We start from the raw sequence: 25934 nt of genomic DNA, 5'->3' as shown, positions 1-25934 counted from the left end.
CATTCATAAATTGGCCTCTGTGGTCCATGAGGTCCTGCATAACAATGAAATAGTACCCTTTGCAGTTTATGTACTCATGTGCTCCTTGAGGAGAGCAAACTATGGGCATGAGTCCCACTAACGGCCCCAGCACAGTTTGGAAACTCTGTTCTCTCAAAGCCAGCAATTACTTCAGGAATATAATTTATTCCTTTCAATATCATTTTTTCCATACATCTGACTGCTTCAGAAACCTTCATTATCACTTTACCCACAATCTACTTTCCAACACCAAGCCAGTTGGCAATGGCTCTCTAGCAGTTTAGGATAATCGGCTTCCAAATGGCTATAGCAACCTGCTTCTGGACCAGCAAGGGTGGCTCCATGTGCTTCTTTATGCTGATCAGAATGCTCCAGAAACATAGCTTTCTTCATGCAAAAGTTCTGGAGCCATTGCTGGTCATCCCAGATCTGCATGATGATGTGATCCCAGTTTGTAGCCCTGCTCCAGAAGCGCCTGTCTACATAGGGGGCATCAGCAGCTATACCGAGTGTCATGAGCAACATCAGAAAGTTCAAGTCTGCCATGCCTAGGTACTCCTCCACCATAAGCTTTGTCAGGTGCCTTAGTTGGTTAGAAAACGCTGCTGAAACATCCACCAGCATCTCACAGAAGCTCTGCCTGTTTCACAACAAGACTGAAAGCTCAAGCAAGAGAAGTTCAAGAGGCACCTCCTCTATTATGCTTGCTCGGGTAGCTGGAAGCAACCGCAGCAAAATGATTGATCAGCAGGATGTGTTATTGGGCTATTCAGACTTCCTGAAACATGCTGTGTGGGAGAAAAGCTTTCCCACAGTGCACCACAGTCACATTTTGGGAGAGCGCTTGGGAGTTTAGGATATGGTTGGTTTGACTCAGGTCTGTATGGATGCCAGAGCACCAGGTTTGAAAATTCTGAACACAGGGGGTTAACAATCAGTGGAGACACTCAAGTCCTGGGTTCTCTAACACAGGTCAGCTGATTCGAATCCCACTAACTCTGGGCTTACAATGCATAGACATAACCCAAGGGAGGTTGTGGAATCCTTATCATTGGAAGTTCTTAGGAACAGGTTAGACCAAAGATCTTCGAAATGTGGGGTGCGCACCTCTGGGGGAGGAGTGGAGGAACATTGTGAGGGGTGCAGGAGCCCCTGCCACCCCAGGCCTGAGAGCAGCGAAGCCCCTTCTGCCCTGCTGCAGCCCCCAGCCCAGACTGTGGACCCACTCCCAGCTCCAGCTGGAGGGGGGCTGCAGAGGACACAAACAGGAGCAAAGTGGGGTGTGGGGTAAAATGTTTGGAGACTACTGGGTTAGACAAACACCTGTGAGGGACGGTTTAGGTATACTCTGTTTCAATGCAGGGAACTGGACATCAGCGGCTATACTGAGTGCCACGAGCAGCATCAGACAGTTTGAGTCTGCCATCCCTACGTACTCCTTCTTCATTATAAACTGTGTCAGGTGTCTTCAGTGGGTCAGAAAACACTACTGAAACGTCCGCCAGTGGCTCATAGAAGCTCTGCATGTTTCATGACATAAGAGTCTCAAGATCCCTTCCAGTCCTGTATTTCCTTCTATGATTCGGAGGTCTATTTATTGGATTCTCTTTTCGACCATGATACCACACTATTAGATCACTACTATTGCCCCACACTTTCAAGAGGGTGACTCAGAAATGTAGGGCTGGACAAGACCTCACGAGGTCATCATGTCCAGTCCCCTGCATTGAGGCAGGACCAACTAAACACAGAGCATCCCTGACAGGTGTTTGTGCAACCTATTCTTAAAAACCACCACTGGTGGGAATCCCACAACCTCCCTTGGAAGCCAGAGTTTAACTACCCTTACAGTTAGAAATGTTTAGTAATATCAAATCTAAGTCTCCCTTGCTTCAGATTAAGCCCAATCCTTTCCCTATTTCGAGTAGTATTCCTCACCTCTTGATTTCTTCCTAGGTGTAAGTGTTCTCCTTTTCATCTCTGGATTTAGACTGCTTACGTAACTCATCCGTATGCTTATAAGCTATTCTTTACACTTCTGACATGCACGATTTTCATAGAATATTCAAATCATCCGAACCCTTTCTAGGATTACTCTCATATATTCTTCATATATCTATTTAAGGTACTTCATATATCTATCACACGCACTAACAGTTTCTGAGCACCGCACTGTCTATCCTCACATCGTTCCTGAGAGGTAGCAGAGTATTATTATTCCCATTTTAAAGGGGGAGAGGGGGCGAAACTGAGGCACAGAGAGACTAAGACACCTGCCCAAGGTGATCCAATAACTCTGTGGCAGAGCATGAAATTCAACATGGATCTCTGAGTTCCAGGCTAACATCTCTAAACACTAGACCTTCCTTCCTCTCACTCTGTCAGGCAGTATCAAAAAATCTTTAACTTCATATCTTGGTCACCTTATGAATTACTAGAAGTATCTTTGTAAGTGTAAACATTTAGCTCAGGGGAAGATATTGATAATATAGCCACTGTTATTTAGAATTTATGGCACTTAATGACGAAGTATTCCACAAAATATTAAGGATGTAAGTTTATTTTTTAATGCCAAGATTTCCACTCTAGTTACTTATTACTAACTTAAAGAGTTGATAAAACCAAGACAGACTTCTGCTACATAGCCAAAATATGCTCTGTAAAAGTGACTAACAGTGAAACTCCCTACAATTCCAAGCTCCATGAAAATTTTTGTGGCAACAGTCCTGGGACACATGAGACTTTATATAAAGATTGAGGTAATCTCAAATACAGTGCATGATACAACTCAGGAAAATTAAATATGATTCAACCACCAGTTAACAAAAACTCCCAGATAACTGAAGGTTAGTCATGTTTTCTAACAGCAACTCTCTAGGCACTCCAAAAGTTTATCCAGAACTTCACTTTCTCCAAGTCTCCATACTCATCAGGGGAAGCGGAAAATATTGTACTACATTGCACATCAGTTTATAACATCGGGTCATTTTTGTTTAGAGTTCTCAAAAAAGGAATTTCTCATTTTAAATAATCCCATATACATTAATTAGCAGATTCAAGAAACTGAAGAATAATCATAAGGAGATGCATTCTTTCTTTAGGATTTTCATTATATCCTGCTACACACAGCTTTCGAGCAGTTCACTTTAAATTTCTCAAGAAAAGAGTGGTGGAATCCTACTTTCTCAGACTAATAATTTTAAAAGGCAGATCACACTTAAGTTTATGGCCCAATAAAGAATTTGCAGTGACAATCAACTAGAGTATCTCATAGCACAGAATAATAATCCTTCCTGGTTTTTGTACTGAGATTTTCTATGACGGTTACCCATCATAGCAAGAGTCTGCTAGATAAAGTTTTCCTCCATTGACACATACTCCCCTGGAATACAGGGTTCATTGTTAATAGCATAGTATAATTACTACATAGATGATTTGATAGTTAACTACTGTAATATATGAAAATGAAAACATTAAATAGAGAGGAGCAAGGAACACCTTACCTGGTTCCTGTCACGTGCACTTGTGTATCTGATCTTCTGGATGAAGTAAAATATCAACCACGCTGAAGAAATTATCATCAAAACGATGAATGATATCGACACAAAGACTAGAGAGCCACGACTATAATTCTTTGGAGGAACACGGACTCCAACTGCTATTGCCATCAGGACAGAGATGTTCTTTTCCAAGTAATTTAGGATCTCCTTTACCTTTGATTCTGTAATCATGACAGCAACAATGTCTCCAGTTCCTACAAAAGACAGATAAAAGAAAAACCCACAAACGTTATAACTAAAATTAACATGGCACACCGTTCACACCAAGGTTTTATTACACAGATGTTTGATGACTTAAAGGAATGCACTTAGCCCTTCGACATCTTGTGGCTGTTTAGCATTCACGGCTTGTCCTGTGGACACAGATCTCTGAACTATGATGTTAAGTTTCCCTAGTGGTACCATGTATTTGAATGCTACAGAATAATAATAGATTGTCATAGGTGCTGCTTTTTGAAACTGTGTGTATTGAACTAGTGTAAAAAGGTACATTTCTTACCCATGTATGATACCCTGCAAACTTTAGCCATGAGATCAGAGCAGATATTTATTCTCCTGGGACTTAAAGACTATTCCACAGAAATCCCACTAGAAATTTTCACTACTACAGAATATAAATGGAATTTATCATGGTTTTTGTTTTGTTACAGAACTTCATAGGTATCATCCATGTAAAGTGCAATGTGTTTTAAAGAATAATTACATTTCTTAGGAAGCCAAGCAATTAAGGAAGAAAAAGTGATTCTCAGTTCTCCCCCTCAAGAGGCACCACAGTCTCAAGTGTGGCAGTGATCTGCTAGGGGCCTATAAAATATCTGAAGAGAAAGGGAAGCAGCACAGGTAACAGCAAAGTACATTCAATTAACTATCATGTTATAGCTTTATAAAATTCAAATTAATGCAGAGAATACAGTAAGCTTTCTATGCGGTGTCAATGAATCAGATGACGTGACTGAAGCTGGAAAGCTCCCAGCTCAAATGAGCAACAAATTCCCAGGCAAAGAACTTCATTAATCTAGATATGAAGCTGTTTAACTGTTACCTCATGGGAAAGCCTTTAGTAGACCACTGTAATTATCAAAAGTCAAAAAGCCTAGAAATTCAAATTTAAGCTTACTCTGAATAAACACAAACAGTATATTTTCGTAATAGAAGTTTTTGTAATTGAAGTTACTCAGACAACCACAACTCTGTCCTTGTATCTCGATCTACAGAAAAATAAAAAACTAAGAAATAATTCTAGCCATGCAAATAAAAAATTCTACCGCAGTAGCTAGTAAGTTTTACCTCACATGGCTACTAATGAAAATATTGGTTCCAATCTCTTCCCAGAATAACCCATTGCTTAATTGTGAAGATCACTGCAATCAGGAAGCAGGAGGCAAACATATAGGCAATTCACTACTCCCCATAAAGAGAGCACTTTTCTAATTAGTCTGACTATTTCTAGACTAGGAAAAGTCATGGAGTGAAGAGGAGGAGAAAGACAAATCAAGATTACCAATAAGTAATTTTCTTGTCCTATGTCTTATCTCTTTCCCATATTACAGCATCAGGTAGGAAGCCAGCCATGATCTTTCAAACTTCATAATGTGTGGATCTGCATAAAAGGGACCTTGAGAAGATGGGTGAGAATCTTTAGGAATGATGGCTTATTCTTCAGGGGGGTCCATCTGAAGGAGTAGCTAAGGAATAAAGAATTACCTTCTATGGTCTTGACTGCTTTGAGCTGCCAAGTCCTCTCCTCTGTGTGCCCACTAGAGATAGTTTTGGATCACTCTGTCTAGTCTGGGGAATGCGTATGGTGAGGCTGCTGTAGACAGCGGAGGAATTTTCCTGATAGAGATTGCCTTAGAGTACATAGAGTTGAGTGGCAGCTGCTCTAGAAAGCTGCAGCATTGCCCTAAAATTGTCTGACTCCCTTGGTGACCCCAGGTAAATTGCTGCAAAGAGGAACGACAGAGAGCTATAGAAGGGGGACTTCACTGGTGAAGTAGCAAAAATCAATTTCTGGCCAGGTTACTCTGGAGTAAGAGAAAACAAGGAATAAGTCTGGATGGAGAGTGGGAGGAAGAACAAATGCCAAGATTCAGCAGAAATCAGATGACTGAGTGCAGGGACTGTCAGCAGTACAGTCAGAGCAGCTGGGACAGAGATTAGACAGAGCCCCTAGATATGATGGAAGCAAAGAGCAAGAAACAGAGCTCCTATAGAAAGAAAAAAGCCCAACAAAAGAGGCGAGGCGGGGGGGTGTCAGAGTAAGTAAATTATGAGGCTATAAACCTGCCCCCACCACCCCAACAATCCAGAAAATTGGGTAAAGGATGGAGGAGATAGGGGAATTGCTAGAGCCCATAGAGACAGTATGAGGGAAATACACTTACATGTCAAGAGCCTCTACACTAGAGATTGAGAGGATGACGGCTTAGATGAAGAGACTTGTTTCTCCAAACAGCTTCTCTTTACCCCTGTCTTTTTTGTCTCTGTTTCTTATTGTAGAAAAGGAGAAAAACAGGGGAACAGTTTTTCACATTAGTATGAAGGAGGAAGGGCTTGCCTTAGATAAGAAAAGTGCCAATCTTTTTACTTCCTGCTTTCTGGTTGGAAGAGATGATATGTAATGTTTCTCTTTTAGAATAGGAAACAGAGAACACATTTAACAAGTCTCTTTAGCCCTGAACTCTTTATTATGAAAAACGGTAATTGAAAAGGGTAGTATAATAATGAAGGAACATGCTTAAACTCACTATCTAGAGCTCTCAAAGAAATTGTCCTAATGGGCTTCTCAATGTCACAAGCGTAGGTGACAGAATGGCACCTGCCCTCAGTCTCAGTAAAGATGGAAAGCCCTATCAGGAGAATTGATGTATATGACAATTACTCAAAAACAAATTCCATAGCCCATCAAGAACAAACAGGAGGTGGTTCCCCCCACAGTAATCGCAGACTACCTAACTGTTTAACAGTTTATAGTATTTTAAATGAATAGGGTGGAAGGAGTATAATCAAGCCACCATATTTAAAAGACCAAGTGTAAAGTAAGCAAAATCCAATGGGGTCTGGACCATGACTGGGGTTCTTTGCCACTACAGCAATGTAATTTACACATGGAAGGAGTCAAAGGTAAACAGACAGAAACCATCACTACTGCTTCCCACCCTGCCAGGGCCAAGAAAGAAAACTAAGGAAAAAAAGGAAAACAGGTTGTATACACAAGCGACAGTTTTCTGTATGTTTTAATCAGTGGAAATTGTAACTTGGGACAACATTGCATAGGAAGAGCTCCCTGAAGTGAAAAGTTCTTTAGTATGCTAAAAATAACAAAGCTGTTTAGCCAAATACCCATGGAGAAGGGGCAAAAAAGTCCATCAAATGTTTCACATCTTACACAGCTTCGAAAGGGTGGAAGAAAAACCTCTGAGATACTGAACATAAAAATTTGAAAGTATCTATAGAAATGAGTAACAGCGAAGTCACATCCCAAAATGCTAATAAGAACCAACATTTTAGTCAGCCAAAAACAAAGCTATTCTCCAGGAAAAAGACGTTGGGATGTTCACTAAAACCAGGCACAGGCTGTGAGCTAAGAATGGACACTAGATCTAGGTTGCAACATTCACAGACGCCAATGTTTAATTTAACTAATTCTCATATTTCATATTAGTGTAGCTTTTCCTATATTAAATGCAATTCAAATGGCCTGGCTGTAAATTTATGGGGTCAAAGCACAACTGAACATCATCATTACACAATTTTTATTATTAATTATTTTGTAAAGAGGGAGACAAAACAAACGTGACAAAAGGAATCAAAGAAAGGGAAGAGCTGAAAAGCAATGGGGAGAGGGGAAGGAGAAAGTGATAAGGAAGAAGAAACTGATACGGAAAAAATAGCAGCACTCAGATCAAGAGTCCCCCCCCCCCCCTGCTAAATGATGTGAGATTAAGTTTTGTAAACTACCAAAATTCCATATTTTGTTAGCTCACTAGATTAACACAGAGTGACTGGATTCACTCCTAGTTAAAATAAACAAGGTTAAGAAAACAGGCAGACAGCTATTTCAAAAAAGAGTCCTCATTTTCTCTCATATATTCCACTGTCCCATGAGCAGTCGTAGATTTACTCCTTTCTACTTTTACTTTCCTCTAAGGCTACTGAATCTTCTTTTGAAACTTATATAGTTGGCCACTGCAGGAATTAAACAGACCATATCTGTATCAAACAGAGCATGGGGCAGATCTAATTCAGCATGGCAATTTCTATGTCCCTATTTTAGTGCTAGCATTAAGACAGCCATGACGCCAAAGGAGAGCAGTAAACATCTGTCTAACAAATTCTCAGCCGACATCCTGGAATGTCCACAAGCATCTGACTGAACAAGTTCGTGCTTGGTGAGGACATGGTGAAAGGCAGATGTTTCGTGAATATCTGATTCTTCTATAAGCCATTTTTTTTAAAAAAAAGTAGGCTGACACCATTTAAGTTTGGTGACAACAGTCCTTCCATCCTGGCAACTTAATAAAAACAACCAGTAATTAGAGTGTTACAATGGATTTTAAAAGGGGAACATTCATCTGTTTAGTCTTGTTCTTTGAAATAAGCATTGTACAATATTAAAAGATGGCCATTACTTGTCACCTTCACTAGCTGGTGATAATTTGTCATCAGGGTATTTGCACCGAAAACCTCCTGACAAAGCTCCCCCCCAACCATCTCCAACCATCTTTACCACTGTAGGATGGGCAAGGTTTATTTCAGTTATCAGAGTAGGAAAACATATAAAGTAGCAGATGTAATTGCCACAATGAAGTTTTCAGTACTAGTAAACAGTGTGCTTTGGAATGAGACTGACAGTCTTTACAGAGGCCAAATGTCTCCATTCTTGCATTACAACAGCAAAAAAAATCCCACACTTACACTGTCATGCATTATGGAAGCATTTCAATGCATATTAAAATAAAATGACACTATGCACTGTCCATGAGAGGCTCAAATCCTTTATTCTGAAGGATAGATATCTGAACTAGCATATTCACTCAGAACAGAACACAAACACAGCTGTTGAGCTGACTGGGTAGTAAATGAATTTGCTCAAGTAATGTGAAAGGCTATTATAGACTTAAAGAAAGCCATCACAGATACTTTAAACATGCAAAGTATATCTTATTTGCACAAGTATGAAGGTTTAAAGTCAATTTTTCTGAAGTCCCTGTTCATGCCACCTCCACAGAAAGCAAAACAAATATTCTAATGAAACTATGCAATATGCAGGTCTATTGCTAATATGACTAGAGGACAAATTGATTAAGATGCAGAGGTTTCTTGTTAGCATCCTTGCAAGCACACGTTTAGGAACCTGCAGACAAAGAATAGTTCTTAATTTAGGTTTGCGTAATAGAACAGCTGTCAGGTACTGCTACTTTGAAGAAATTTGCCCTTTTCCCTACCAACTACTAGAGTTAGAAAATGCTAATGCAAGTACCCAGAAGTATGCTATGTGCTTCACATACATGACAGGTCACTGCCCCAGAAGAACTTACAATTTGAGACAAATGACTAGGATAAAATAAAGTATGAATTATGCCAGAAGCCCAGAGGTACTTCCTGAAATCTTTAGGGGTCTAGAGCACAGCTCATTTTTAACACAATGGCATAATGCTGTACTATATCTTTGAGAGTTAAAGCATGTTTCTTTAGATGAGGTACACAGTGTTAGGCCTTTATGCATTGTCTTAAGCTGTGAATATAGTGGAGAAAGACAGAAGCATCTAGAAGCCAGTGATGTCTTACTAGACTTAAATCATGCTCATTGACAGTAAGCTATCACAGCTATATCTATATGAACTGGACTTGTAGGTGAGTAAGTCCTTTCTTGAGGGAGAGTGAAAACGGTGGCTTAAATAAAAAGACCTCGCTCATGCTCACTCATAAATAAAAATCCACTTAATGTTTGAGGGGCAGAATGGAGCAATTTTGTGACCATTAAGCAATGCAGAAGTCAATAGTTGAATTCTAAATTGGTCTAAGAATTTAGGCAAAAAAATGTAGTCATCTGGTTTTTATATTTAGTTGTCCCTTTCACAAGAAATAAGTCTTGTCAGATCCCCGTGCTGACAGGCACTACATTTAGAGAGTTATATTGAAAGCTTGAAGCTTAAAAAAAACCACACAAGCTGTTCTGTTGGGAAAGGTATTCCTGTTTAAGGCTTGTAAATCTGCAGGGGATGTGAAAATGCTTTAATCTGTCACAGCCTTGTTAAACTGGCATGGAAACACAATTTCTTTAGTTTATTTTGAAGGTGATTTCCCCGTGCCACTCTTTGGAAAGTTGCATACACTTTCTGGATTTGTGTTCCTTAATCTTAAACTCATTCCCTCTCTTCTTAAAGAAGAAAACAAAACAGGAACTGAGTGAACTGCTAACATTTATTAGCAGTGTAATTGTGAACTGTAAACCCCAGGATAGTGAAGGGTGCAAGCAGATTTTCAGAATACTGTTCCAATGCCTGGTCTTGCTCTTGTAAAACTAAAATATTTGAAATTTCCTTTTTTGTTCTAATTGCACTAGTGTGTTTACTTTTAAGTGTCCTTTGTTGTTGTAAGACTCTAGAACTGACTTCTACAAACACTATTTTTTTAAAAAGGGTTCTATTTGCATTAGTACAACTGAGTCAGGGAGTCTGATTACATCCTGGTTCCAAATCAGTGTAGACTGGACTTTCACAATCTTCTGTAATTGATCTAAATCTTGCACATGTATATCCATGTCTTCCTAGGTAGACAAGACTAGAATTCAAGCTTTAGCATCAATATTGCTGATTTTTAGTTGTCTATACTGCTATTAGAAATAGCAAATAGCTCCCTGTGTATAAGGGAGAAACTTTCATATTGCAAGTCACTGTTGTGGAAGTGCTTTACATTTCCAAAATTTTAGCCTGGATATGGAACATGGTCAAGATCCTGTCTACACTAAAAACTGGAACACTATTGTAATTTCTTGATTGTTCATAGTGTAGGTGTGTCTTACCTATTGAAGCTAACCTTTGTGTAGTAACTTGATGTACTGAATGTTATATATAAGTCTATGATCTTGTAAGCCTCTGAAACAGATGTCTGGTTAATTAGTACTTCCTAAATGTTCTGAGAACTGCTTGAAAACACACCTTATGGGAGAAAACTTATTAGTCTGTACCCTTTTGATTGAGCATACTGAATGTGGTAGACTCGGACAAAAGTTTCTTTCACACTTTTGGAAATGCAGGATTTTTTTCTCCTCTTCAGGATATTCTGCATGAAGTAAAGCCATGGGGGTTGTATTTAAACAACATTTAACAGATTTTTTTTTAAAGAATAGTATGCATAACATATCTATTCTTAAATTGCACAAAAACTAATCTAAATGAGTACCATCTGTCAGACCTAGGCACTAGTCTCAAAGTGTGTGGTGTTGATCTGGGCAAACAGCTTTAGGGTCAGGTTTTTCCTGTATCCTTTTTAGAACTCAAATTTCTTTTAGAGGTATATCCACAACAACAAATAGTTGCCTCAATCCATACTTGCATCTTCAAGGCTATGTCTACATTAGCCATTACTTTTGAAAAACTTCCCACTTTTACTAACATGGCACAAATGTAAATAATATGGTGGTTAAAATGTTGGCAGCTGTTTGAAGCCTTCTGCATACCATTTCTGGAACCACTGCTACACCAGTGGAGCTGCAGTGGTGGGATCTTTTCAGAAAAGTTACTGCAGCCAGGGAGACAGTAAATGGTTTTGCCTAAAGGTGTTGCCTTGAAACCATTTCATAAGAGATGAGAATCCTATTTTTCAGTAATAACATTTTTACTCCAATATGACTTGACAGTCTGTTGCTGTGTGATCTTTTTTGGTATCACCAAAATGGCAGAATGGAGTGAAAGTGTAGTATATTTCATGTACACTTATTTATAGCCACCGTCAGCCATATGGGGCAGAAGCAGCAATGTCCTCTGAAAAGACGCGATACACAGACCCTTGAAGCACAAGCTTACTGTCACGAATCCCTCAGGAAAGGACTTGCTTACCCACAAGTCCAGTACATATAGATGTACTGAACAGCCATTAGTGAACAGCCATTAGTGACCAGAAGTCATTGTCAACTACTGTCCCTGTTCTGCCTTTGAACCAGTGACCAAAAACATTCCATATAACACACCTCACATTTCAAAACAAGTATGAATTCTCCTTCCTCAACTACTCTTCTCTTATCAGAGAATATCTGACTATATATTTTCCCCTTTATCTGTAATTCATGCTTTCCTGGTTTGGGGGCTGAGGAGGGAGGGACGGGGTATAAGATTCATCCTCTAAAAAACTACACAATCTTTTAATTCTAAAATCAGAATGAAAAGAAAGTCAACCTATGTACATCACTGAATAGATATTCACTCTCAAAAAAGGATACATGATTTATCCAAGGATGCAATGAAGCAGTAAGCTTGTTCTGATTATTTTAAAGGCTTAATCCAAGCCTACACTGGGCGTAAAAGATGTATGCTAGATGTGGCATAAAGAGTTAAGGAGAAAATGTCTAACACTGGCAACACTGAATTCAAGGGGTTAGGCCTAGGATTAGGGTTTAGGTACAATGAATAGATGATTACTTGTAACTCTGAGATATCATCTCCTATGTCCTAAGCACATCGGTAACTAGTTATAGTAGCAGAAGATAATTGGCCATTTAAACCATTCACAGGTATTTACTACTTAAACTTCAAAGAGCACCACAAACAAAAGTATTCTTACATTCAAAGTTCCATCCAAATGTTCATATGCTCCTTTGGAACTCTTAATCAATAGAGTAGGGTGAGGGCTTAGGGTTAGGGTTAGAGTTTGGGTGAGGGTTAGGGTTGGACTTAGGGTGAGCGTGAGGGCGAAGCCGAGGGCGGGATCTGAAGTGAGGGCGAAGCCGAGGGCGAGTTTTCAAGTGAGGGCGAAGCCGAGGGCGGGATTTGAAGTGAGGGCGAAGATTAGTGTAAGGGCGAGGGGGAGGATTAGGGCGAGGGGTTAGGGTTTAGGGACAATGAATAGATGATTACTTGTAACTCTGAAGTATCGTCTCCTATGTCCTAAGCACATCGGTAACTAGTTATATTAGCAGAAGATAACTGGCCATTTAAACCATTCACAGGTATTTACTACTTAAACTTCAAAGAGCACCACAAACAAAAGTATTCTTACATTCAAAGTTCCATCCAAATGTTCATATGCTCCTTTGGAACTCTTAATCAATAGAGTAGGGTGAGGGTTTAGGGTTAGGGTTTGGGCGAGCGTGAGGGTTTAGGGTGAGGGCGAGGACAAAAGTGAGGGAGAGGGTTAGGGCGGGGGCAAGGGAGAGGACGAGGGTTGGGGCGAGGGCGAGGGTTGGGGCAAGAATTAGTTTGCGTGCGAAGGCCAGGGCGAGGATCAGGGTGAGAGCAAAGGCAGGATTTGAAGTGAGGGCGAAGCCGAGGGCGGGATTTGAAGTGAGGGCGAAGCCGAGGGCGGGATTTGAAGTGAGGGCGAAGCCGAGGGCGGGATTTGAAGTGAGGGCGAAGATTAGAGTGAAGGCAAAGGGAGGGCAAAGATTAGAGTGAGGGTGAGGGTTAGGGCGAGGGTTAGGGTTTAGGTACAATAAATAGATGATTACTTGTAACTCTAAGGTATTATCTCCTATGTCCTAAGCACATCGGTAACTAGTTATATTAGCAGAAGATAACTGGCCATTTAAACCATTCACAGGTATTTACTACTTAAACTTCAAAGAGCACCACAAACAAAAGTATTCTTACATTCAAAGTTCCATCCAAATGTTCATATGCTCCTTTGGAACTCTTAATCAATAGAGTAGGGTGAGGGCTTAGGGTTGGACTTAGGGTGAGCGTGAGGGCGAAGGCCGGGGCGAGGATTCGGGTGAGGGCGAAGGCCGGGGCGAGGATTCGGGTGAGGGTGAAGCCGAGGGCGGGATCTGAAGAGAGGGCGAAGCCGAGGGCGGGATCTGAAGTGAGGGCGAAGCCGAGGGCGGGATCTGAAGTGAGGGCGAAGCCGAGGGCAAGTTTTCAAGTGAGGGCGAAGCCGAGGGCGGGATTTGAAGTGAGGGCGAAGCCGAGGGCGGGATTTGAAGTGAGGGCGAAGCCGAGGGCGGGATTTGAAGTGAGGGCAAAGATTAGTGTAAGGGCGAGGGGGAGGATTAGGGCGAGGGGTTAGGGTTTAGGGACAATGAATAGATGATTACTTGTAACTCTGAAGTATCGTCTCCTATGTCCTAAGCACATCGGTAACTAGTTATAGTAGCAGAAGATAATTGGCCATTTAAAGCATTCACAGGTATTTACTACTTAAACTTCAAAGAGCACCACAAACAAAAGTATTCTTACATTCAAAGTTCCATCCAAATGTTCATATGCTCCTTTGGAACTCTTAATCAATAGAGTAGGGTGAGGGCTTAGGGTTGGACTTAGGGTGAGCGTGAGGGCGAAGGCCGGGGCGAGGATTCGGGTGAGGGCGAAGGCCGGGGCGAGGATTCGGGTGAGGGCGAAGCCGAGGGCGGGATCTGAAGTGAGGGCGAAGCCGAGGGCGGGATCTGAAGTGAGGGCGAAGCCGAGGGCAAGTTTTCAAGTGAGGGCGAAGCCGAGGGCAAGTTTTCAAGTGAGGGCGAAGCCGAGGGCAAGTTTTCAAGTGAGGGCGAAGCCGAGGGCAAGTTTTCAAGTGAGGGCGAAGCCGAGGGCAAGGGATTTTCAAGTGAGGGCGAAGCCGAGGGCGGGATTTGAAGTGAGGGCGAAGCCGAGGGCGGGATTTGAAGTGAGGGCGAAGCCGAGGGCGAGTTTTCAAGTGAGGGCGAAGATTAGTGTAAGGGCGAGGGGGAGGATTAGGGCGAGAGGTTAGGGTTTAGGGACAATGAATAGATGATTACTTGTAACTCTGAAGTATCGTCTCCTATGTCCTAAGCACATCGGTAACTAGTTATAGTAGCAGAAGATAATTGGCCATTTAAACCATTCACAGGTATTTACTACTTAAACTTCAAAGAGCACCACAAACAAAAGTATTCTTACATTCAAAGTTCCATCCAAATGTTCATATGCTCCTTTTGAACTCTTAATCAATAGAGTAGGGTGAGAGTTTACGGTTAGGGTTTGGGTGAGGGTTTAGGGTGAAGGCGAGGACAAAAGTGAGGGTGAGGGAGAGGACGAGGTTTGGGGCGAGGGCGAGGGTTGGGGCGAGGATTCGGTTGAAGACGAAGGCAAGGGCGAGAATTAGTTTGCGTGCGAAGGCCAGGGTGAGGGTTGGGGTGAGAGCCGAGGGCGGGTTTTCAGGTGAGGGCGAAGCCGAGGGCGGGTTTTCAGGTGAGGGCGAAGATTAGAGTAAGGGCGAAGATTAGTGTAAGGGTGAGGGGGAGGATTAGAGCGAGGGGGAGGATTAGAGTGAGGGATTAGGGTTTAGGGACAATGAATAGATGATTACTTGTAACTCTGAAGTATCATCTCCTATGTCCTAAGCACATCGGTAACTAGTTATAGTAGCAGAAGATAATTGGCCATTTAAACCATTCACAGGTATTTACTACTTAAACTTCAAAGAGCACCACAAACAAAAGTATTCTTACATTCAAAGTTCCATCCAAATGTTCATATGCACCTTTGGAACTCTTAATCAATAGAGTAGGGTGAGGGCTTAGGGTTAGGGTTTGGGTGAGGGTTGGACTTAGGGTGAGCGTGAGGGCGAAGGCCGGGGCGAGGATTCGGGTGAGGGCGAAGGCGAGGGCGGGATCTGAAGTGAGGGCGAAGCCGAGGGCGGGATTTGAAGTGAGGGCGAAGCCGAGGGCGGGATTTGAAGTGAGGGCGAAGCCGAGGGCGGGATTTGAAGTGAGGGCGAAGCCGGGATTTGAAGTGAGGGCGAAGCCGAGGGCGCGAGTTTTCAAGTGAGGGCGAAGATTTTCAAGTGAGGGCGAAGATTAAAGGGCGAGGGGGAGGATTAGGGCGAGGGGTTAGGGTTCAGGGACAATGAATAGATGATTACTTGTAACTCTGAAGTATCGTCTCCTATGTCCTAAGCACATCGGTAACTAGTTATAGTAGCAGAAGATAATTGGCCATTTAAACCATTCACAGGTATTTACTACTTAAACTTCAAAGAGCACCACAAACAAAAGTATTCTTACATTCAAAGTTCCATCCAAATGTTCATATGCTCCTTTTGAACTCTTAATCAATAGAGTAGGGTGAGAGTTTACGGTTAGGGTTTGGGTGAGGGTTTAGGGTGAAGGCGAGGACAAAAGTGAGGGTGAGGGAGAGGACGAGGTTTGGGGCGAGGGCGAGGGTTGGGGCGAGGATTCGGTTGAAGACGAAGGCAAGGGCGAGAATTAGTTTGCGTGCGAAGGCCAGGGTGAGGGTTGGGGTGAGAGCCGAGGGCGGGTTTTCAGGTGAGGGCGAAGCCGAGGGCGGGTTTTCAGGTGAGGGCGAAGATTAGAGTAAGGGCGAAGATTAGTGTAAGGGTGAGGGGGAGGATTAGAGCGAGGGGGAGGATTAGAGTGAGGGATTAGGGTTTAGGGACAATGAATAGATGATTACTTGTAACTCTGAAGTATCATCTCCTATGTCCTAAGCACATCGGTAACTAGTTATAGTAGCAGAAGATAATTGGCCATTTAAACCATTCACAGGTATTTACTACTTAAACTTCAAAGAGCACCACAAACAAAAGTATTCTTACATTCAAAGTTCCATCCAAATGTTCATATGCTCCTTTGGAACTCTTAATCAATAGAGTAGGGTGAGGGCTTAGGGTTGGACTTAGGGTGAGCGTGAGGGCGAAGGCCGGGGCGAGGATTCGGGTGAGGGCGAAGGCCGGGGCGAGGATTCGGGTGAGGGCGAAGCCGAGGGCGGGATCTGAAGTGAGGGCCAAGCCGAGGGCAAGTTTTCAAGTGAGGGCGAAGCCGAGGGCGGGATTTGAAGTGAGGGCGAAGCCGAGGGCGGGATTTGAAGTGAGGGCGAAGCCGAGGGCGGGATTTGAAGTGAGGGCGAAGCCGAGGGCGGGATTTGAAGTGAGGGCAAAGATTAGTGTAAGGGCGAGGGGGAGGATTAGGGCGAGGGGTTAGGGTTTAGGGACAATGAATAGATGATTACTTGTAACTCTGAAGTATCGTCTCCTATGTCCTAAGCACATCGGTAACTAGTTATAGTAGCAGAAGATAATTGGCCATTTAAAGCATTCACAGGTATTTACTACTTAAACTTCAAAGAGCACCACAAACAAAAGTATTCTTACATTCAAAGTTCCATCCAAATGTTCATATGCTCCTTTGGAACTCTTAATCAATAGAGTAGGGTGAGGGCTTAGGGTTGGACTTAGGGTGAGCGTGAGGGCGAAGGCCGGGGCGAGGATTCGGGTGAGGGCGAAGGCCGGGGCGAGGATTCGGGTGAGGGCGAAGCCGAGGGCGGGATCTGAAGTGAGGGCGAAGCCGAGGGCGGGATCTGAAGTGAGGGCGAAGCCGAGGGCAAGTTTTCAAGTGAGGGCGAAGCCGAGGGCAAGTTTTCAAGTGAGGGCGAAGCCGAGGGCAAGTTTTCAAGTGAGGGCGAAGCCGAGGGCAAGTTTTCAAGTGAGGGCGAAGCCGAGGGCAAGTTTTCAAGTGAGGGCGAAGCCGAGGGCGGGATTTGAAGTGAGGGCGAAGCCGAGGGCGGGATTTGAAGTGAGGGCGAAGATTAGTGTAAGGGCGAGGGGGAGGATTAGGGCGAGGGGTTAGGGTTTAGGGACAATGAATAGATGATTACTTGTAACTCTGAAGTATCGTCTCCTATGTCCTAAGCACATCGGTAACTAGTTATAGTAGCAGAAGATAATTGGCCATTTAAAGCATTCACAGGTATTTACTACTTAAACTTCAAAGAGCACCACAAACAAAAGTATTCTTACATTCAAAGTTCCATCCAAATGTTCATATGCTCCTTTTGAACTCTTAATCAATAGGGTAGGGTGAGGGTTTAGGGTTAGGGTTAGGGTTTGGGTGAGGGTTAGCGTTGGGTTTAGGGTGAGCGTGAGGGTTTAGGGTAAGGGCGAGGACATAAGTGAGGGTAAAGGCTAGGATTAGGTCGAGGGTGAGGGTTAGGTCGAGGGCGAGGACAAGGGTTAGAGCGGGGGCGAGGGATAGGGTATGGGCGGAGGCGAGGGAGAGGGCGAGGATTCGGTTGGGGGTGAAGGCGAGGGGAAAGATTCGGTTGAGGGCGAGGGGAAAGATTCGGTTGAGGGCGAGAATTAGGGCGAGGGCGAGAATTAGGGCGAGGGCGAAGGCGAGAATTAGGGCGAAGGCGAAGATTCAGGCGAGATTTCGGGCGAGGGCAAAGTCGAGGATTAGGGCTAGGATTAGGGTGAAGGTTTAGGGCGAGGGCTAGGGCGAGGGCGAAGCTGAGGGCGAGGGTTAGGGTTTAGGGACAATGAATAGATGATTACTTGTAACTCTGAAGTATCATCCCCTATGTCCTAAGCACATCGGTAACTAGTTATATTAGCAGAAGATAATTGGCCATTTAAAGCATTCACAGGTATTTACTACTTAAACCTCAAAGAGCACCACAAACAAAAGTATTCTTACATTCAAAGTTCCATCAAAATGTTCATATGCTCCACTGGAACTGTTAATCAATAGAATAGGATGAGGGTTTGGTTTGGATAAGGGTGAGGGTTTAGGGTGAGCGTGAGGGTTTAGGGTAAGGGCAAGCGCTAGGATTAGGGTGAGGGTGAGGTTTAGGGTTAGGTCGAGGGCGAGGACAAGAGTTAGGGTGAGGGTAAGGGCGAGGGATAGGGTTAGGGCCAGGGCGAGGGTTGGGTCCCAGTATAGGGTGAGAGCGAGGGTGAGGGATAGGGTTGGGGTTGGGGGGGGGGGGATAGGGGTTGGTGCAAGGGCGAAGGCGAGGGCGAAGATTAGGGCGAGGGCGCGGATTAGGGTTTAGGGACAACGAATAGATGATTACTTGTAACTCTGAGGTATCATCTCTTATGACCTTGTAGTCACTGAATCTCTGCATCTTATCTCCATTTGTAAATTGGGAATTGTACTACTACTCCACTTCACTGAGGTATCAGGAAGATAAATCCATGGTATGCTATGCTCAGATGAGATGAGAACCACAGAAAAAATTATAAATCCTTTTCGAACTTGAAATTATGACAGTTGAATTTTGTTTAAATGGTAAGAATAGGTTCTTTTTCCACCTACCTCTTGACCCCTGCCTTATTATTAGATTCAAATAGATCAGACATATGTGACTGATCATTTTGCTTGTTCTGTGTGTCCTCCCTCTAACCGCAGAGCTTGTTACCCTCTGGAAACAGCATTTATAGCTCATGCTCCCACAGAAAATCTTGTAGTATCCTCAGGACCTTCAAGATTAAGTGATGGAAACTTTATTCCAAAGATGACCTAACCCTCTCAGCCATTTAATTCTTTATACCAAGGCAAAACAACTCTGGAGAAACAAGTATAAAGCAGCTGAAGACTGAAACGTGTCTACAGACGCTTCTCCCTCCCTCCCCAAGTAATGCTTCTTTCTATCTACTTGACCTGGCAAGGCTGGAATGGAAAGGAGAAGAGACTTCATTTTGATTCTACTGCAGCATGCATCTTATGTGACTGCTCTCTTTTTCCTGAAACACATAGTCTATCAACATCTGAATTTTGAGTGATGAATTCATTGACTTTTTAGGTTGACCTTTTTGAGAACCAGTTTGAGTCAAGCTGATCACCTTTTACTCTGTCAGAGAAGAACATGCATTTTAAAAAAGTTTGAAATATATCTTTGAAAGTGCTCAATGGAGGAGAGTTCTTAGATAATTTTTTTTTTTCTACCTGTTGCTCAGACCTCTTTTGCCTGGGAATTCTGTAGCCCTGGAGATATAATAAAATACACAGGAAGGGAGTATATGTTTACATGAAGGCAGCAGCTAAAGCTGCTCTGACATGGAGTCTGTGTGGTCTTGGACAAGTCATTTAACCACGTATGTTAAAGGATAATAATACTTGCATACCTGCCAAACAGGAGTAATGCAAGGATTAGTTGATATTTGTAAAGCAGTTTAAACATGTAAATACTTCACATTTAGTGCTGTATTAGTTCAACAGCATTTTCAATATGTCTTCTAACCTACATTCTTACCTAATGTAGCTTATTTCTTCCCAGGGTAGCATATAAGTAAGACATGGGGGAGAAAAACAGATCTTAAAAATAAAATCACAACGAATACTTGCAATCTGTTTCTTAATAACCCACAACTCTGTTATAAAAGTTCACCAGTCTTTAAAGAAATGCCAAACGGCATGAAGAATGCTACCACAGGTTTAAGATGCAGACAAAATTTTTAAATGTACTATGAAATTCTAAAAACCTGTGTGTATAGACATAAGATAGCACAAAGTATTAAGATTATATTCAGTTTTAAACCAAGAGGGAAGATAACCTTGTCACTGGGCAGAATAAGGAAGCTAAATAAGGTGGCTATCAATTAGACTCAAGCCTCTGGCCTTATCAACCAACTTTTCTTCAATATTTTATGTGAAATATTTTTCCTCCGATTCCATACAAAGTTCATACTCTTATTTTTAAGCTTTTTTTCCTGTAGGAATTGTCAGTGGAACAGTGTCCAAGAGTCATGACCTTGGGGCCTATGATATTTTTACATCCAAAACCTGCTTAAAAATAATCTGCAACCTCGAGAAGTCAAAATATTTGCTTAATACGGGCCAAATTAGAATTGATTCTTACCAAAGTGTTTTTATTTGATAACCAAATATTTAATTTCGTTCATCCTGTAACAGTGAGGTGATGCTGGCAGGCAACTCCATCTTTGCTATTTCTGGACCGAGGGTTCAATTTTCTCCAAATGATTTTGGAGTCAGAAAATAATGGATACTAATGAAGTGTTCATCTGTATAAATTATATATATTTTGCTATTAGGCAAAATATCCCCATAGAGAACCTTCAGTCTACGTCCTCTCAATTAAGTATAGCTAAGTCTACAATAGGAATGGCAAGAAAACCACCTTATTTGAATCTCAAATTGCTACAAAAACATACAATACGCAAATCCAAGGACCTAGGGCAGTGTTTCTCAACCTTTTAAGTAGCAAGTACCCCCTAACTTCTGAAAATTTTAATAAGTACCCCAACACTCAATTTTCCATGGGATTTTATATTTACAGACTAATGTGAGCCATATGTTGGAAGAAGGGCTGAGTATATAAGGCCGTGATAGGACAGATGTCAGATTTAGTGCAGGTAGGGTTACCACCTTTTCACCCAGGTGAAATCTAGGGCTGTCATAGTTGTCAATTTCATAACTCAGCTAGAGCCGGGAAATTGACAAGTTTTCTGGGCACTGGACTTTGAGCCAGGGATGGGGGCTGCCACCCAGGCAAGTTGCAGGAAGCTGCCACCTGGCTGCCAGCTCAGGAGGTGGGTGACTGCCACTCAATCTGAGCTGGGGCAGAGGAGGCTTCTGCGCCAGCTGGGACCTAGGACTGTGGACAAGCAGCTGCTGCCCATCTTCAAGCTGGGGCGCTGGAGGCTGTCCCTCGGCTCGGAGCCGGGGTGTGGGTGGTTGCCACCCAGCTGTGAGCCCAGCTTGCAAGACGCAGGAGGCTGCCACCAGGCTCCCACCTGGGAGCTGGGACCCAGCGGGAAGCTGCCCACCTCCCCCAGAAGCTAGTGGCTGTCGCCTGCCTTCCAGCTGGGAGTTGTGACTGGGTGAGAAGTGGGCTGCTGCCACCCGCCTCCCCTTCACCATGTTATTCCCCACGTACACCCTGCCTGTGTCTCGCATACCCCCAGAAATGTTATGAAGAAAGAAATGAGGGGTATGTGTACCACAGGTTGAGAAACTATGAATTAGGGGACACTATGTTGCTGGAGGTTCAGCCTTTGGATGAGAAATAGTACGTCACCGCTGATGATCACTAACAAACCCCTGGGCCGTTTCACTATGTAACTTCTCAATCCTCTGAAAACAAGCCAGGTTCTACCCCATTGGCTACAGGTATTACACTGGTGGGTGAAAAAGCACTTTGGTATTGTCCCAGATTGCTCTCCCAGTCTCCCTGACATGGAAAAGATTCTCTCAATTGTCTTAGAATGACAATAGCCTCCTTGTGCTCCAAGGATGTGCTTCAATCTCCTGTTCAGAACCCATTAACTGGTCAGACAACTCCATCTACTGCATGAAAGACTTTGATTATGTGCCTCCAAGAGATGCAGTGAGAAGACTGCTTTAAATATGATGCAGTTGATGTTTGTTACCCATATGGCTTTTATTAGCAGAATAAAAAAATATATATATAAAATGCTAAAAGCTATATATCATCTGTGTTCATACCACTAGAAAGGTTAATTTCCATCTCAGTTTATTGATTTTAGGCCTAGTCCCACTCCTCATGTTCCACTGGAGGCCTAAAGGCCAGCCACACCTGTCCTGTCATCCTACATCATGAGAGACTCACACGGTTATCTAAGAAAGTCGCACTGACTGCATAGGCTTATAAAATCAGGTTATCTAACCTCAACAAGTAAAACACAAGTGGAGAAACAAGTTGATGTGAGATAAATTTTAAGATAAAGCAATCTGAACCACTAGGTTTTTGCTTGATTTTTACATTAGCCTGGCAGGATAGAATGAAATTCATTTCGAGTTTGGCAATGAATGGGTGGATCTCTCACAGATCCAGGAAAAAAAGGAAACTTTGGTCTGAGTCAATGGACTGTTTATGCTCAAATGGGTTTAATGGGCATCAACAACCTCTCCAAGCTTATCTTTATTGCAGATCTGCCATTATTCCACTGGTTTTGGATACTTCAGGTCTACAACAAGATAAATTTGAGTGCTTAAGACCTAGCAGCTTTCTACCAACATGTTTGCACATCCATTTAAATACAAATTTTGGTGCCTGATAGGAACAATAAACTATAGAATAATCGCAAGAACAGATTTGGTGCAAGTGTCTCTGTTGTTCTACCAGTATCCCTAAATCCAGCCTTGAAACGGCCACTTTTTTGGAGAGAGGATAGTTCTGCTTCTACATCCATTCCCCTTCTTGATGTCTAAGTGCCTGCCAACAAGCATGACCATGGCAACTGCAGTGGGAGCATGAACTTTAGAACTGTCAACTCAACTGAGATCACTGAACAGCCATTAGTGACCTGAAGTCATTGTCAACTACTGTCCCTGTTCTGCCTTTGAACCAGTGACCAAAAACATTCCATATAACACACCTCACATTTCAAAACAAGTATGAATTCTCCTTCCTCAACTACTCTTCTATTATCAGAGAATATCTGACTATATATTTTCCCCTTTATCTGTAATTCATGCTTTCCTGGTTTGGGGGTTGAGGAGGGAGGGACGGGGTATAAGATTCATCCTCTAAAAAACTACACCATCTTTTAATTCTAAAAGCAGAATGAAAAGAAAGAGTCAACCTATGTACATCACTGAATAGATATTCACTCTCAAAAAAGGATGCATGATTTATCCAAGGATGCAATGAAGCAGTAAGCTTGTTCTGATTATTTTAAAGGCTTAATCCAAGCCTACACTGGGCGTAAAAGATGTATGCTAGATGTAGCATAAAGAGTTAAGGAGAAAATATCTAACATTGGCAACACTGAATTCAATGATCAACTTAATTTAGTTATTTTATTTTGGTGTTTTAGTTTTCATTTAATTTAGTTTTATTTTAAGATGTAAAACCGTAAAAGCCATGATGCAGGTAGCCCTCATCATGAAAAAGCTGAGAGTATTGACTCAAATGGTTGGGTCATATGAGAAAACAAGACATGGGAGGTGTTAGAGAGCAAGATCTTGTTGTCACAAGACAAAGACCATGAGAAAGGTGGTTCAAGGTGCTGAAGGAGGACATGAAGAATGTTGGTGTCAGCTTGGAAGTAACATTTGACAGGGATGCTTGAAGACTAAGATCAAGAATAATGACCCCAACTAATAACAAGGTGAAGATGATAATGTGGGAAAAAAGGACAGAAGCCATACAAATATCAAATTTAAAATGACAGCACTTTTACACAGATTTAAAATTACAAAAAAATTCCAACAATTTGAATTTGAGAATGAATTAATCAGTGCTTCAGTAAAAACGTTAATTTTTTAAAAATTGCTTGTGTAGTGGAGACTTAAATTTAACAGTAACACATTTTATTTTACCTGCATTTCCTTCCTATTCCCATAACTGATTATAAAGAGACAGTTACTAAATATTCCCACTCCCCTGCCACACATTCTCTTTCTCTGCATTCATTAGACATTATTTGTTCTGCTTGAGTAAAAGTAGCAAGCAAAACCACTGATAAAGCTGCCATCCTGCCAGTAATGTCATGATCTTTCTAATATACACTGCTCTGGGAAATATGTCCTTCGTTTACCCAATAGGGAACATTTACCAGGATATGTTGAACATATATATTATATTATAGGACTACAGAGGGAAGAGAACAAAAACACCTGTTGTAACTAAAGTTAGCAGTTATTTGTTAGTGGATACAATCTCACTGAGGTCAATACCTCTTTCGCTAGTTGGCCCTGAGCATTAAAACCTGAAAGTCAGACTTAATATACTATTACAGCACATAAAATCAAAACAGCTTTTGCCGTAAAAGATGCCAATTGTTTTCATTTGATATGATGAAAACATTGATTGGAGAGTGACGATTGATATCTGGCCATCAAAAAGGTTTTGTGCTCTGCAGGAGCAGTATATTGAGAAAGTGCATATACATATATTTCCATAGATTTAAAATGTTCAAATCTACATTCAGCCAGGAAATGGAAAGAATGCACTGGATGAAATATTTATCACCATGCCAAAAGAAACTGACCTAAGGGAGGATTGTTTGCTGAAATCCACAAGGGAATAGGTACCATTCAAAGGGCACCGAAACATTAAATAGAAATCTTTATGGATTCTGGTTTTATGTGCAAGATTTGTATATCCAAGCCTCAAATGGTTTGTTTCCCACGTACCTAAAAAACTGCCTCACCCCGCAAGATACCACAGCTGTTGAGATCATCAGAGGTGGGAAATGCAGGGGGTCCCTTGCTATGGAATTTGTTTCAGAGACTGGATGTACATGATACAAGACCCACATATTTGTCAAGGCTTTTCCTTGGATGGAGGCCTGATGGAGGCTACAGGGCAGATGGGACTCAGAGTTGCCATTCTGGGTTAGAAAGCTATAGGTCAGTGGGCCTGGATGGGGAATCAGGGACACCATTTAGGTAGAGTCAACTGCCCCATGACCCAGAGGCTCCTTCGCAAACAACTCACCTCAGACCTGACAAACTCATTACACCAAACATCTTACAGGATATTTAACTATAAACAGTAAAGTATCTACAGAAAGCTCACAACTTTTCAAGATTTATAATTGTTGCAAGACATATGTATGGGTAATATTTAAGGAAGAACGTATTTCTATTGAAAGCTTGCTCAATGGACTTGGTGTATAAACTAGTCACCAGGGGATGGAATACAACGCAAGACTCAGTTGCATAGCCTTGCGCAGTACTAAGACTTTCAATGGACAACCATGAGAGGTAACTGCAAACTGAACCACTTAAAGGTAAAAAAAACCCCCAAAATGTTACAACAAGACAGGGGTTCGCCCTGTCAGTGTATTGGAACAAATCATTTTCCATATAACAAAGGAGTGAGTGGTCCTCTGGATCCTTTCACTCAGGAAACATCAGGAGGAACACTGTGTTCTCATAAAAAACTGGATTCTGGTTCTTGCAACAGCTGATAATTTGTTCCACTATCTTTTCACATATTGAAGTTAGGCTGACCGGGCTATTATTCCCTGAGTTTTTTTTGTTCCTCTTTTTAAAGATAGGTACTATGTTTACCATTTTCCAGTCCTTTGGGACCTCACCCAACTTCCATGAGTTCTCAAAGATAATTGCTAACAGTTCTGAGATTGATTCAGCTAGTTCCTTAAGTACCCTAGAATGAATTTTATCAGGCCCTGCTGACTTGCATACATCTAAATATTCTTTAAACCTGTTTTTCCCCTACCTTGGCTAGCATTCTCTTCCCCCTTGTTATTACTATTAATTGTGTTGAGTATCATTAACCTTTCTAGCGAAAACTGAAACAAAATAGGCATTAAACACCACAGCCTTCTTCATGTCACCAGTTATTAGCTCTCCTTCCCCACTAAATAGAGGACCTACACTTTCCTTTGTCTTTTTCATGCTCCTAATGTATTGAAAGAACCTCTTCTTATTGCCTTTTATGTTCCTTGATAAATTGTGTCTTAGTCTTTCTGATTTTTCTCCTACAT

At 42.1% G+C, this 25934-nt stretch overlaps 1 protein-coding gene across 2 annotated transcripts in view; it reads right to left on the bottom strand.

Annotated features, from left to right (window-relative positions):
* RNF130 (ring finger protein 130) overlaps window positions 1-25934 on the bottom strand; it is an 80189-nt gene that overhangs the window by 35893 nt on the left and 18362 nt on the right. For both annotated transcript variants that reach the window (XM_067566508.1, XM_067566507.1), the window contains one exon: window positions 3525-3775. In XM_067566508.1, coding sequence (XP_067422609.1) covers window positions 3525-3775 — 251 coding nt within the window. The remainder of the gene's footprint in view (window positions 1-3524; window positions 3776-25934) is intronic.

Source organism: Emydura macquarii, unplaced genomic scaffold, assembly GCF_026122565.2.
Source record: "Emydura macquarii macquarii isolate MOO-44397 ecotype Brisbane River unplaced genomic scaffold, CSIRO-AGI_Emac_v2 contig_2768, whole genome shotgun sequence".
Lineage (NCBI taxonomy): Eukaryota > Metazoa > Chordata > Testudines > Chelidae > Emydura > Emydura macquarii.
This window is presented reverse-complemented; position numbering and strand designations above follow the sequence as displayed.